Source organism: Lycorma delicatula, chromosome 8, assembly GCF_047948215.1.
Source record: "Lycorma delicatula isolate Av1 chromosome 8, ASM4794821v1, whole genome shotgun sequence".
Lineage (NCBI taxonomy): Eukaryota > Metazoa > Arthropoda > Insecta > Hemiptera > Fulgoridae > Lycorma > Lycorma delicatula.
This window is the reverse complement of record NC_134462.1, coordinates 44,545,578-44,558,854: the sequence shown is the minus strand read 5'-3', so window position 1 is coordinate 44,558,854 and position 13,277 is coordinate 44,545,578. Positions and strand designations below refer to the sequence as shown.

At 28.2% G+C, this 13,277-nt stretch overlaps 1 protein-coding gene and 1 long non-coding RNA gene across 7 annotated transcripts in view; one reads left to right on the top strand and one right to left on the bottom strand.

The window, feature by feature from the left end:
- Nucleotides 1-10,924, top strand: part of LOC142328964 (proton-coupled amino acid transporter-like protein acs) — a 109,816-nt gene extending 98,892 nt beyond the window's left edge. For 3 of the 6 annotated variants that reach the window (XM_075373185.1, XM_075373184.1, XM_075373183.1), the window contains exons 8-10: nucleotides 1,838-2,016; nucleotides 8,557-8,726; nucleotides 9,962-10,923. In XM_075373185.1, coding sequence (XP_075229300.1) covers nucleotides 1,838-2,016; nucleotides 8,557-8,726; nucleotides 9,962-10,203 — 591 coding nt within the window. In that variant the 3' untranslated portion in view covers nucleotides 10,204-10,923. Of the gene's footprint in view, nucleotides 1-1,837; nucleotides 2,017-8,556; nucleotides 8,727-9,961 lie in introns of all 6 variants that reach the window. The other 3 variants (XM_075373181.1, XM_075373182.1, XM_075373186.1) reach the window with 2 other exon arrangements.
- Nucleotides 1-13,277, bottom strand: part of LOC142328965 (uncharacterized) — a 43,730-nt gene that overhangs the window by 11,593 nt on the left and 18,860 nt on the right. The window lies entirely within an intron of this gene.

Below are 13,277 nucleotides of genomic sequence, written 5' to 3'. Positions count from 1 at the left end.
ACCAGAATTTAAAAAAAATTCTAGACAGAAAATCTGTTAAAAATTTTTTAACCAATTGAATTATTTAAAACATATTCCAGTAAGAAGTACTTAAATTCAATCAAAACTTGTACACTGGAAATTTTTTTTACCAAATCTTTTAGTGAATCTAGTTCACTGGACAGTTCCAATCTCCACACTCTTTCTTGAAAATGAACAGAAAATATCTACTCAATTTCTAAAAATTACTTCATCTTTCAACTCTCTTTAAATACTGTATGATTTCTTTTTTTGTTATTTCATTTTGTCACCAGCCTTAGCCTTGTCAGTACACTCATTCCCACATAAACACCAAGGAAACGCAATAACGAACAACTATCATGTTAAGTAAATGTATAATTAATATTCATTTACTACGTGGTGCTGCCATTCAATCTAGTAATATAACATCACTAAGAGTAAATACTATCAAAAGATCACCAAATTCCCTCTGCCTAAATCCAGAGAAACCAGAGAAAAATAAACTTGAAAGATATTATGCATAGCACTGGGAAAAATTCTTTTTATACTAATCTGACCATTTACATTAGTGATAATCATTCTCTCATTAATTAATTATCTGCAAAATGGAGGAGAAATTTAAAATTAGTTGCCAAACATTATAAAGAATATAACATAAGTAAAATAGTAAACTGTTCATTAACTTTCAGATTATTAAATTAAAAAAAAAACCAGATAGGAAAATGAATTTTCACAGATCAGGTTGTTCAAAAACTCTAGAACCTTTTACGTGATACACACAGAGGCTGTTATTATAAGATGCAGTTGGTTATGTCAGCTATGACCATACCAAGTAGATTTTTTTTTGCTGCATCATTAGGCATTGACCACTAATATTTGCTACCTTAAGTTGCACTATGTTGTATGTTCTGATTTTTGGGATGATTTGAATTTAATGAACTTCGCTAAGATCCTGCAACTGGTCTCAACATTGTATATTCATATATCTTATAAATTTCAAATCCTTACAAATTTCAAGTGTTAAAATAGTATTAAGATTTTGTAAAACACTATTAAGCTTGATGTAAATTATTTTGGAAAAAATAAAAATAATTTCTTTATTCATATACCCATGTTTTGTTACCAAGTAAAATTTACTTGGTGAATCTTTTGCCTATCATCTGCACTATCGAACAGTTTTTATGCAAGCAATTGTGAAACAAACTTAGTTATAAAATAATACTTTTCAATTTTTTATAACATGAATAATGAATGAATATTATAAAAAAATGTTGCAATCTCTAGCTACTTCTCCTACAATCAAATTATGAATAGAACACAATTTCATTAACTTGCTATCAACAAATAACATCAATGAATTTCCTAAATAGGTCTCATCTTCTACTGAACCTTGAATATCTTAAAAATGTATAAATCATTTACAGAATTGAGCATGGACTGATGCTAGAAACCAAAATTTGTTAGCATAGCTTGTCCCATCACAGAAGAGTTTTAACTAAATTGGCACAAAATTTAATTTTTATGTACTCATTAGTCAACAGTCCCAAAAATTGTGAAACACATATGAGTGTACTACTTAGGCAGAACAGACTATAATAAACATTATAACAATAAATATTAATAGCATAATGTGATGAAAAATAGTACTGTCATTAGAATCACTGTGATACAATAATTTCAACTATCTAACTTAATGCCAAAGTAAAAATTTTAAATTTTAAAAATCTTTATTTGTTATTTAAAACAAAGGAATGTATATTATATAAGAAAAAATCTTGTTCATGGCAATAAAAATTGAGTTATCATTTAGTTTGTTTATTTGTTTGTTTTCATTTAGATTCTAGCTCTTGAAAATAATATGAAAACACCAAAATCATTTGGTGGATATTTCGGTGTTTTAAACAGAGGAATGGTTGTTATTGTTTTATTATACATATTTGTTGGATTTTTTGGTTATGTTACATTTGGAAGTACAGCAAAAGGTAGCATTACATTAAATTTGCCTCGCGATGACTGGTAAGTTATTTTTAGATGTTTATTTTTCAGTCTGTTTTTTGTTGTAATAGTAGTTTGTTATGTGATCATTGTAACTAAATAATATAGTTTTATTTACAAGAAACCTACTGATCCTGCACCAGCTATGCATTATTCCACAACAGATTAGAAAAATTTTGATAATATGATTGTGCACATGATAGCAGACTAAATAAATAATAAAATAAACATAACTTGACATGCAGGATGCTTACATTTCACATGACAAATTACATTACTAAATTATACTTGCTTATGAGAAATGACCTTCTTACGCTTCCAATTCCACAATTATTTATCAAATTACTTAAAAATCTAAAAGATCTTCCAATAGATTTATTTGAAATTAATTTAAAAAATTTCTTTTATAAAAACAATATTATTTTGATCATGTATTGATAAGTGATGCTATTGAAATAAATCTAAATTTTCTACATATAACTGATATTCAAAATTTTTATTTTATTCTGAATTGATTTTGTTTTTTATTTATTATCTTCAAATAGGTGCATGGACATGATCTAAAATTGTTTCTTTTGCATATATAAGTTCTAACAACTTCTCTTTTATATTTATTAATTTTGTATTTTTTGATGCTGCTCTGGTTAAGGTTTTCCCATCTTTATTCTTTATCCTTCCAGGCAGTTCCAAATGCTAGAGTAATTCTTTTGGTTATCTGTGGAATAGCAAAGTTTCCAATTTAGACACAACCTTGTTATAAATGATTATGTTCTGATCTGAAGAAAATGTTTACTTTTTACAATAAAATTAATTATTAAACTAGTCTTACCATATTTTTTGGGGTCCAACCCAGGATATATTTTTGAAATTACTTAAAAGTCTTAACAGTTTATTGAAACATTAAACTTTGTTTATTCAGTTGTATTTTTGACTAGACATGACTTTTTTCAGAAATGGTTTGTTTGTTTTAATTACATCATAAAATCCACAACAAGAAAGTTCTGAATTAATTTTAACATTTAGCAGATGTTTAACAGTAGATACTGAAAATCTACCCCTTTCTGGAGACCAAATATTCCCCGTAATTGAAAAAACTCTCTCAACTGGAGCAGATGTCCCAAGCAAAGACATCACAAACTCAACCATTTTAGAAATATTGCAACATGTATATCTGTCTTTTGAAACACCTTAAAAATTGCTTTCCATTTCTCTCCAATATTATTTGACACTTTTTCAGAACTTGAACCACAAACTACCCTTTTGGTTTTGAATTACCTGGTTCAGCAATGTATGTTTGTCAAATAGGTCATTAATATTAATGGAATTTTTTATAATTTCATTAACAACTTGTGCACTCTCTTAAATCAGACCAATCAATTTCAGTTTGTAAATTTATCCACCGAAACTTACTAACTTTATCAAAACTGGTTCTCCACAACTTATTGGAAACTAGAATTATCAAAACTGTCTATGCTTTAGAAGAATTTTTGTTCCTGAACATCATTATTTTCTTTTAAGGTGCATAGCAATTATTTGGCAGAAGATGGTATAAATTTGTGGGTTTTTCTTTCCTGAAGTTGGCAGATTAATTCAGAATATGTCTGAAATGCTTCTGTGCAGTGATAGAATTGGCTTCCAATTTAAGAACTACATTATTAAATAACTGAAGAGCACCATATAAAAATTTCTAAACAGTTCACTTCCTAGATTTTCAAAAAAATCAAATAATAATTTTGGGCATTTGTCACAAGATAAGAAGTATGATTACAGGCTATCAAAAATGGAAAGAATTCTTTCTATTGCAGCCTTTCTATTGCATAAACATTTATAACAATAACTTCTATGTCCAGGGGTAGAGAATCACATGTTGTTTGCACTGAATTGTGTACAATGTGGGCTGAACAACCAATTCCTACAATAGATCTATCTAAATCACTTTGAACTTTTCTGAACACATTTTCATTCCCCTTTCTCTTCACAACACCAAAATTACTGTTAGTGTTATCAGCAGTATAAAAAACCAACTTTTCTTCAAGTTTGTATTTTTTCACACACTGCAAAAGATACTGAGTCAAAATTTGAGTGGTTTTGCCTGACACTTCATTAAAATTTAAAAGTTTAACTTGAATTCCCTCCTCCAGACTGAAATATCTTACAACAATTGGAACAAGTTTTACTTCACTTCTGTTTGAGCTATCCATCGTTACTGTTACATACATAATTAATGTTTTCCAAAGAACGCAACACATTATCAAATATAAATGGCAAAATAACATTAACAATAGCTGTCTCAGTTTTGGTTCTAGCAGATGAAAATTTTGGGTCATATAACTTTTTAAGCAGTTTAGATGTACAGTCTGATGTTTTGAAACTGAGTTTGTGTCTAGCAGTGTGGTATGAAAATGTAGCTTCTTTAGCCGCACACTCCAGATCACCGTTATTGTTCCCATTTTTAGCTTTTAAAAAATCTCTTTTGTTTGCTGAAGCAGTAGCATTAATAGCACTCCTCTGTTTAACATTTTTCACATGGCCTTCAATATCACCCTTTCCTTTATGTGCAACAGAAAATTCTCCAGTACATAATGTGCAATAACACGTTCATTGTTACTGTCATTACACAATTTCAAAAATTTGTATTCCTGTTGCAAGTTAACATTAAACACACATTTTCTTTTGCTCATTGCTAAACAATGAGACAAAAAATGAACAGAGATAAAATGATAAAAAACATGTAGACGAGTTATTTCACATGAAAACAAAATAAACACATTGCCACTGATGTGTTGCCAAATGACTAAGTAAAAAGTTGTGGCAAGACCGGTAACCATGTCTCCATCAAAATCGACATCAATGGTCGGCTGAGAGATACACAGACGTAAGAGAATGTTTAAAAACGTGATGTCAACATATAGGTCTAAAATTAAAAAAAATTCTTGCAAGTCATAAAATTCTCAAACCCTGGGCATTTTTACAACCCCAGACATTACCCTGGACAGCACTAAAAAACCAGGACTGTCTGGGCTAATCCGAGACATATGGTAAGCCTATATTAAACACATAAATGCATATGTATTTTATTTCAAGTGGTTTAATGCCAAGTAACTGAACTTACAATAAATTTGTAGAGAAGTAACTGTTCTCTATAAGGGGAGGAAACATAGTTATTTTTGCCTTATTTATGAACAAGCAAGGAGTATTTGAATACACTTGAATATTTATCTTTTTTTTTTAGCATTAGGTAAATGTTATTAATTCAAGAGACCTTCAAATACTAATGTATCTGAACATTTTGAAGCATTCCTACATATTAATCTTATGACTTATGGTGCTGTATGTAATGTTTCCTTATAAGTGTCCATGATTGGTAGAAAAAGGTCACAAGTAATAGACGCAGCACACACAAAATATTAGGTTACTAGTATTAATCTGTAAAAAACCGATGGTCACCAGTAATTAAAACTTCCTGCAGAATAAAATACATCTGTCTGAGTTTCCTTCTTTGAGAAAGAAATTATATCACCAGCCTTATAGCAAATAGGACAAAAGTATCTTTTGTAGGATTGAATACTTCCTGCTTTTTGGGAGCTTGCATGCTTATGCAAAAATATATTTGGGTCAATGAAGAAGAGAGTGGGAAACCACGTCAATTCTCATTTTCCCTAATAAGCTTTTATTCTAGTATATAAGCTTTTATAGCTAGTAAATCTTTTTTATTCTTAAGGGTGATTATTCATTTTCAGCATTGACTTGTGACTTGTTACAGGTTACTTACAACTGTTAAGTTAATGGCACTTAACATATATAAATATTTGGTGTATGTATATATTGTTCTTTGGTGATTGGGTTTCAATTAACCACACATCTCAGGAATGGTCGTCCTGAGACTGTACAAGACTACACTTCATTTGCATTCATACATATCATCCTCATTCATCCTCTGAAGTAATACCTTACGGTGGTTCTGGAGGCTAAACAGAAAAAAAGAAAGAATATACACAAATATAGTTAATAATAATAATTATTATATTTATAATATAATAATATACAGATGATTTATAGAAGAAGTAATTCAGAATTCAACAAACAGCAGTATTTAGAAAAAATTAAATATAAAAATTTACATAAGGAAAATATTTGATCATTGGTAGAAATGTATAAAAGAGTTAAGTGAAGTAAGGGACATTGCTATTTTTTGAGAGCAGTTCATTATGGTAAGAAGAGGACTCTAGCAATAGTATAGAAATGCAAGATTGGTTAATTAATTTCAAGAACTTAAACCCCTCAGTTAAAGATGGTTTAATTCTGCCTGTTGAACCTCTGGTTTTGAATCCCAAGTTAGATACTCTTTTTTCAATTAAAAAATTAAGAAGTGTGTGGGCAAAGCCAAGAATAACAAAGTCTCAGGGGATGACTGAATTCCTTATGAATTTTTCAAGGGAGTAGAAGAAAAATCTGTACAGAAATTGTTATTTATTTACCTGAATATTTGATAAAGGTATAGGCACAGATATTTTAAAAGGACCATGGCTTTTCCATTACATAAAAAAGGTTACTAAAGTACACTTCCACGTGTAGTGGAATATCATTTTTTAACCATATTGGAAAGGTTTTTTAGGTTGCTATTAAATAGGCTTGTAGAGTAAGTAAAGGAGGGAACATGATATTAAACAAATTTCAAACTAGATTTAGAAAATGTAATTCAACAATTGATAATGTTTTCATTCTAAGTAATATAGTAAATTTAAGGTTATGTGTTAAGGTTTATATCAGCATTTCACAACCTGGGGGTTGCAGTGATATGAAAGGGGCATCGCAAAATTAACCTATAACTTTACATGTAAACAATAATGAAATAATTTTATGAGAAAAGAAATCATTTATTATAAACATTTTACTTTCATTTATAAGTACTCATGTAAAGAAAATAAACTAATGAGACAGTTACATTTGCTTTTCATTTTTAAGTTTCTCCATTCTATTTAGAAAAACACAAAAGCAAATTGTTTTCAAGTGTTAAAAGACGATTCCTATATTTAGTTTTTACTGTGGCCATAGACGAAAAACCCTTTTCATAGAGGTAAGATGTGGCAAAAAGGATTAAAATATTTTCAATGCTTCCGTGACTAAATTTCCATATTCACTTTGATGAGCAAGCCAAAATGAATCTAAATCTTCAGATGTGACTTATAGTTGTAACATTTTGTCAGCAAATATTTCGATGAGCTGGTCATGAATCTGAACTGATAACTTAGCAGCTGCAATAACATTTTCACTTAATGGATTCAGTACTCATCTATTTGAGAAATCATTTTTATCTTCCAGGAATTTTTAGCACACACAAATGCATCTTTATGCTATCCAGACTGTTGATGAATAATAGTGTTAGCTTCATCTAAATTTTTCTTAATATAATTGGGAGTGAGTGGAAACTAATCAAAATTTTTACTTTGAAGGCGAATAACCCAGATATCAAGCTTTTTAATGAAAGCATGAACGTTGTCTGTCATTAATAAAATGTTTTTATCATGTCCTTGTAAATTTCCATTCAAATCGTATAAATGCGAAAATACATCAGCTAATGTGTGAATAAATTATGTAAGTTTATAAGAAGGAATATGAAAGATAGACAGAATATATTTATGTTTTTCAAGAGATTATTATTTTTGTTTTTACAGTTGGAATCTATGGAAGAAAAGAATATATTTGAAAGGAGAAGCTATATTTATACTTTTTTGGTTTTATATTAAAGTTATATTTTTATAATCAAGACCAATCCTTCTGATGACCTATGTTCCATGAGTATTGTTTGCAGTTTGTCACATTTAAGTAACTGTTTTGAATAATCATGATTGCTAAAGGATTGTTATTATATTATTCATATAACATGAAATATTACTTAACTCCCAACTGTTGTCGGCATTTACAGTTATATTTTACATAGGTGATAAAATTTTTACCTTAAAATATCAGTTAACAGAAACAAATTTTATCTTCTTTTCTTTTATTTTATTGACTTTTAACTGTATAAGAAAATCCACCTACGCATGCCCACAAATATTTTTAAATAAAAGAAGTTCATTCTTTGTATAAGAGAGAAAGAGAGTAGAGTATGTTATCTCATGTCTTGCCTGATATTTATAAAAAAACTATCTACCTTCTCCTCCTTATCACATATGTTACATTTTCCTTCAAATATATTACTTATTGCAGTTACTCAGTTGGAATCGTAAGCATAATTCAACATCGCATGTAATAAGGATAATCTAATATCACCTGTTATAAGGACACTGAGGAAAATAAGATAGCATTTATTTTTTGTTGAATTATTTTACTACATAGTACACTTTATTAATGGTCTTTGAAAGACCATTAATAAAGATTGGCTACCTCTTGGTTCTTTCTATCCCTCTGAACATTTCATCCTGTTTGTTTTCTATCACCAAAATATAATTTATTCCTTTTATTTCACATTAAAGTATTTTTCATTGCATATCATAATACTTATAATACATATTAATGTATTTATTTATTTATTAATAGTTTTTCTCTTTTTTTTCATAGGCTGGCTCAATCTGTTAAAATCATATTTGCTATTGCAATATTCATTACATATGCATTACAATGTTATGTACCAATTGAAATTATATGGAATACATACATGAAGAAAAGACTTACAAAGAACTTCCTACTGTGGGAGTATATATTAAGAACAGTTACAGTATTAGTAACATGTAAGTATATTATTAATTTCTTGTACTGTTTATTTATTAAATAAGAGATGGAAATATATTTTTCTAATGAGCTAATTGTAATAAAAATTATTTACTTATGAAGTAATAATTGCAATAACTTACATAATTCACTTTAGCATGGACAGAAATTTTTCTATTAAAAAAAAAATTGTTGCATTCTATGATTACTGTGCCTGGATCTTGAGCAAGGCAGTAAACTACCACAGTCTAACCTGATTGGTAGATCATTCTTTATCACCACCCACCTGTCTTTGCTGCTATCTTTGATTACTTCTTTAAATTATGAACACACAGACAGTCCAGGTCTGGTCCTACTGTGTTCTCTGGCAATACTGCGTAATGCTGAGAATGCCAAGAGTTGAAAGCCAGTATATCCTCAGTAATGGTAGGAGGAGACTAAATATCTTATCCAGTAACTGCACTACAATCTAAATAGCTTTAATGCCAATTAGATGAAGCTGGTCATCTTAATCCCTCTCAATACTAGATTATCTATATTTAATTATTAAGTATTCTTTCATAAGAAGAGATTACAAGGGAATTTTTGTAGGCACAAGGCTACAGTCACCATGCAGAAGGTAAGTTGAAAAATAAGACAACTTGGGTAGAGTTCACTTAGGTTCAAAAGTGAAACCTTCCTGACTGTCCTAGATAGTAAGGGCCACCACTCTTCCCACAATCCTAAATCTCAGTTCAGTGATACAGTGAATGTTTTGATGTTACAAATGTTCGATGGAGATGAATGTTTGATACCCACATTTAGAGGTTAACACCCTGTGGTTCTGAACCACCCAATCAGACTTTACATTTAGATCTATAGCTAAGTAAGGCTCCCCAAATCATTCCATGCACTGGATATAATTTTAGATGAGCTAAAGTGTTATCAATGTACAAAGAGCTCTTCACTTTTGTTTATCTTTGCAGTGGATTTCATTAAACATTCCCAGCCTATCAATCTCCAAACATTATCCTTTCATCTACATTTGAGTCTTCCCAGTAACTCTGATCTTTCAGTGCATTAGGAGATCTGTTCTCTTTCAATCCACTAATCTCCCAAATGCTTTAGTTTTGTTTTCAGTTTGTTTTTTCTAATGTAACCTCAGTGTAGACCAAATGTAGTACAGCATAAATTGTGATAAGAATTACATTATTATCTTCATTTGTTTATAAAAAATGTATTTTACTTTACAGCTTTATTTTTTCCTTTGTTACAGTTGTTCTTGCAGTTGCTGTTCCAAGATTGGAATTATTTATTTCATTATTTGGAGCATTTTGTCTTTCAGCTCTCGGTATAGCATTCCCAGCAATTATTGAAATATGCGTAATGTATCCAGATAAATTTGGTCCTTGTTATTATATAATAATTCGTAATATATTATTAATTTTATTTGGTCTTGCTGGACTAGTTATAGGAACATATATTAGTGTTAATGATATTATTGTATCATTTCAATGATAGATTAATTTACTTGAAAGTAAATATTTGTATTAGAAAAAATAATCAAAAAAGCAACAAAGTAAAGTAATAAGATAATTATTATTAAAGTACAAGTAGATATTATTTATACTGCTAATTATTAATTGTTATTGCTAATATTAAAATTGTAATCCTTTGATCAACGATATGATTTGTCTGTTTTAAACTTTTTTTAAATTAAATATTGCATTGTGAAGAAAAATTAAATGGTTGAAGCATTGCTTTTTTTTCATTTAAAGATCAGCTATATAAAAATTTTGTGTAAAATTAACTATTGTACTGTAATTATGCAAATATTTTCAAAGAACATCATACATACTATAACTGTATTTAATTTGGTGTATTTAATTTTGGTACAAATAAAGTAATCAGTTTTGAAATAGATCTAAGATCATATGGTTAAAACATTGAGTTGATCCAATTCAATATATAACAATTTGGTAATGCTGTTCTGAAATTTAATCACTTAACTATATATAGACCTTATCTATATCTCAGAGTTAGGTTTTTATTAGTTTTACATAAATGTTAGTTTCTGTTTGTGGACTTATTCTGTCATGTAATGGGAAAATGCTCAGTTAACTAAAATATAAAATGGGGGAATAACTTAACTTAAGATATAATGAATTGTATCAGGAATTGGATTTGTATACAATAATAAAAATGTATTATATATATATATATATATATATATATATATATATATATATATTGATTACTATATTAACTAGCTGACATTTATTTCTTAAAACATATCCTCCAGTTACTGCTTCTGGATGAGAATCTACAGAATATTGTAATTCCTGAGGAGGCAAGAATTCCTGAGGAGAAAACTTAGGAATGATAAATTTATCATCAATTGTGCAGTAAATGCTCTTGTAGAAATGTTTAAAAAAATCAGCAGTGTTACTAGTATGAAGTAATTAAAAAAAGCTGTATCAGTTTAATATACCAGACCCACTACTGATGTTCAAAACTAACAAGGGAGGCCAAAGAAATTTTGTTTATTTTTCCTCTCAAAAACCTAATAAATAAAAAGTTTTCAGTATGTTAAGTGAAATTTTAAGATATCCTTGGAAAAAGGAGAAACTCTCCTACCTTGGAGGTACAAGAGAGTACCTCCAAGGTATTACATTTGGAGTTCTATGAAGAAATAAATGTATTCTGTTAGAATACAAGCTCAAGAAACAAAGATGTATATTTTGTATCTGTTTATTTTCTGACAAAGACCATCCATAACTTTATCAGGTACATGCTAGAATTTATTAAAAATAATAAGTTTTAAAGGACTATATTTATTTGAGATCTCAGAAAACTTACAATGAAGTGCCTTGAATAAAAGCACTCACTGTCAATCTAAATTTAATCGTAATTCTATTTGTTTTTTTCTTTTAAATATCTGTTTCAGAATCTTTTTTGTATATATATTAATCATAGTTAAGTAGCCTCACTCAAACAGCACCATTGTTAATTGTTAATAGTAGTTCAGTAGATGACTGGGTTATTAATTTTATTAAATGATCTTCTGCTCAATCATTGCATCAATCCTTATACATTCACTACCCCCGTAATGACTTCTACTTAGAATACCCACCAATATTGCCTACACCCTATATAACAGCCATAGCAATATTTATTATGATCTAACAAGCTATTACCCTGATAATTTACACATACATGTGCATGGTATATCTCAACTAAGATGATATTTGCAAAAAAATACATGCATAGGCAAGAAGGTAAGATTGCATCACAATATATAATTGTTTATATCTAATATCTTTAGATCAAACTCTGCTATTACTCTAAGTAAATTTGCTTATTAGTGAAATTATATAATTTTCTAAATTATCCTCACTATCATAGTCAAAATAATATCCACTAAATACATCTATGTAATATATTAATGTTTTAAATAAATGTTTAATGGTGGTGCACCAATCATTGTAATGCTTTAATATTATTGTTTTAGGATTGATCACATTATTAACTGTATTGGGCTATCACAAGTTAGTCTATTTTTTTAGAAGCACTATCAACTTAACTGCTATGTACTATAAACAATACAATTCTAGTATGTTATGTAAAGAATATGAAGAATGTAGATTTATTGAAAAGTAGTGATATGTAATATTATGCATAAATCTAATGTTTATATTGTTTTAACAACTTTTTCTCGTTTGGTTGTGGTGGATTATTACCATCTCTAACTACCTAACAATGTATGTTATTAGGAAATTCTAAAGATATTATTATTAAGGTACTGTTAAACAACAGCATTAATCTGAATTCCCAAACAGTAAAATTTAAAAAATGTATAAGACATGATGAATTTTTTTTTTTTTTTAATATAAATAATAATTTAGAAGCATTAGTTTAGTAATGCTTCTGACAGATGGAATAAATAGAAAATATTTAACTTAAACAATATGCATTTTTTGTTTTGTTTAAATGCGTTAAAAAAATGTAACAAATAATATCAAACACAAAAATAAATATATCTATTTTAGTTACAGCTTTTAGTATAAAAGACAGATTTTTTTTTAGTTATTATATTAAAGATTACATTTACATTTATTTATTAAAGATTACATTTTTTTAGTTATTAGTTATGAATTCTCATCACAGATATCATACATATTAAAGATTTTATAATAAAAAATACCTTTTTTCAATTAGTAGCTATGAACACAGATATTATAGAACCTAATGCTATGGTGCAAGTGGATATATTTATTTCAATAACTGCTTAGCATAGCTCTTTTTTTTTATGTGACAAAAATTGAATATTTATTTACTATTAGCTGTCATAAAATTAGTCTTGCAAACACTAAACTGTTTAAATTTTATTGACTGAAGGATCAGTATATTAATTTAGGAATAAATAACCTTTATTTCTTTAATTATATAATTATTTAGAGTAATATATTTTAGACATAAAATAAAATATAGATATAAACCTTTGTCTCTATTATTGTTATTAATATTGTTGTTAAAGATTATAGTAATATTTATTATATTATAATTATTAGACAGTTAAGTTAAATAAGTTA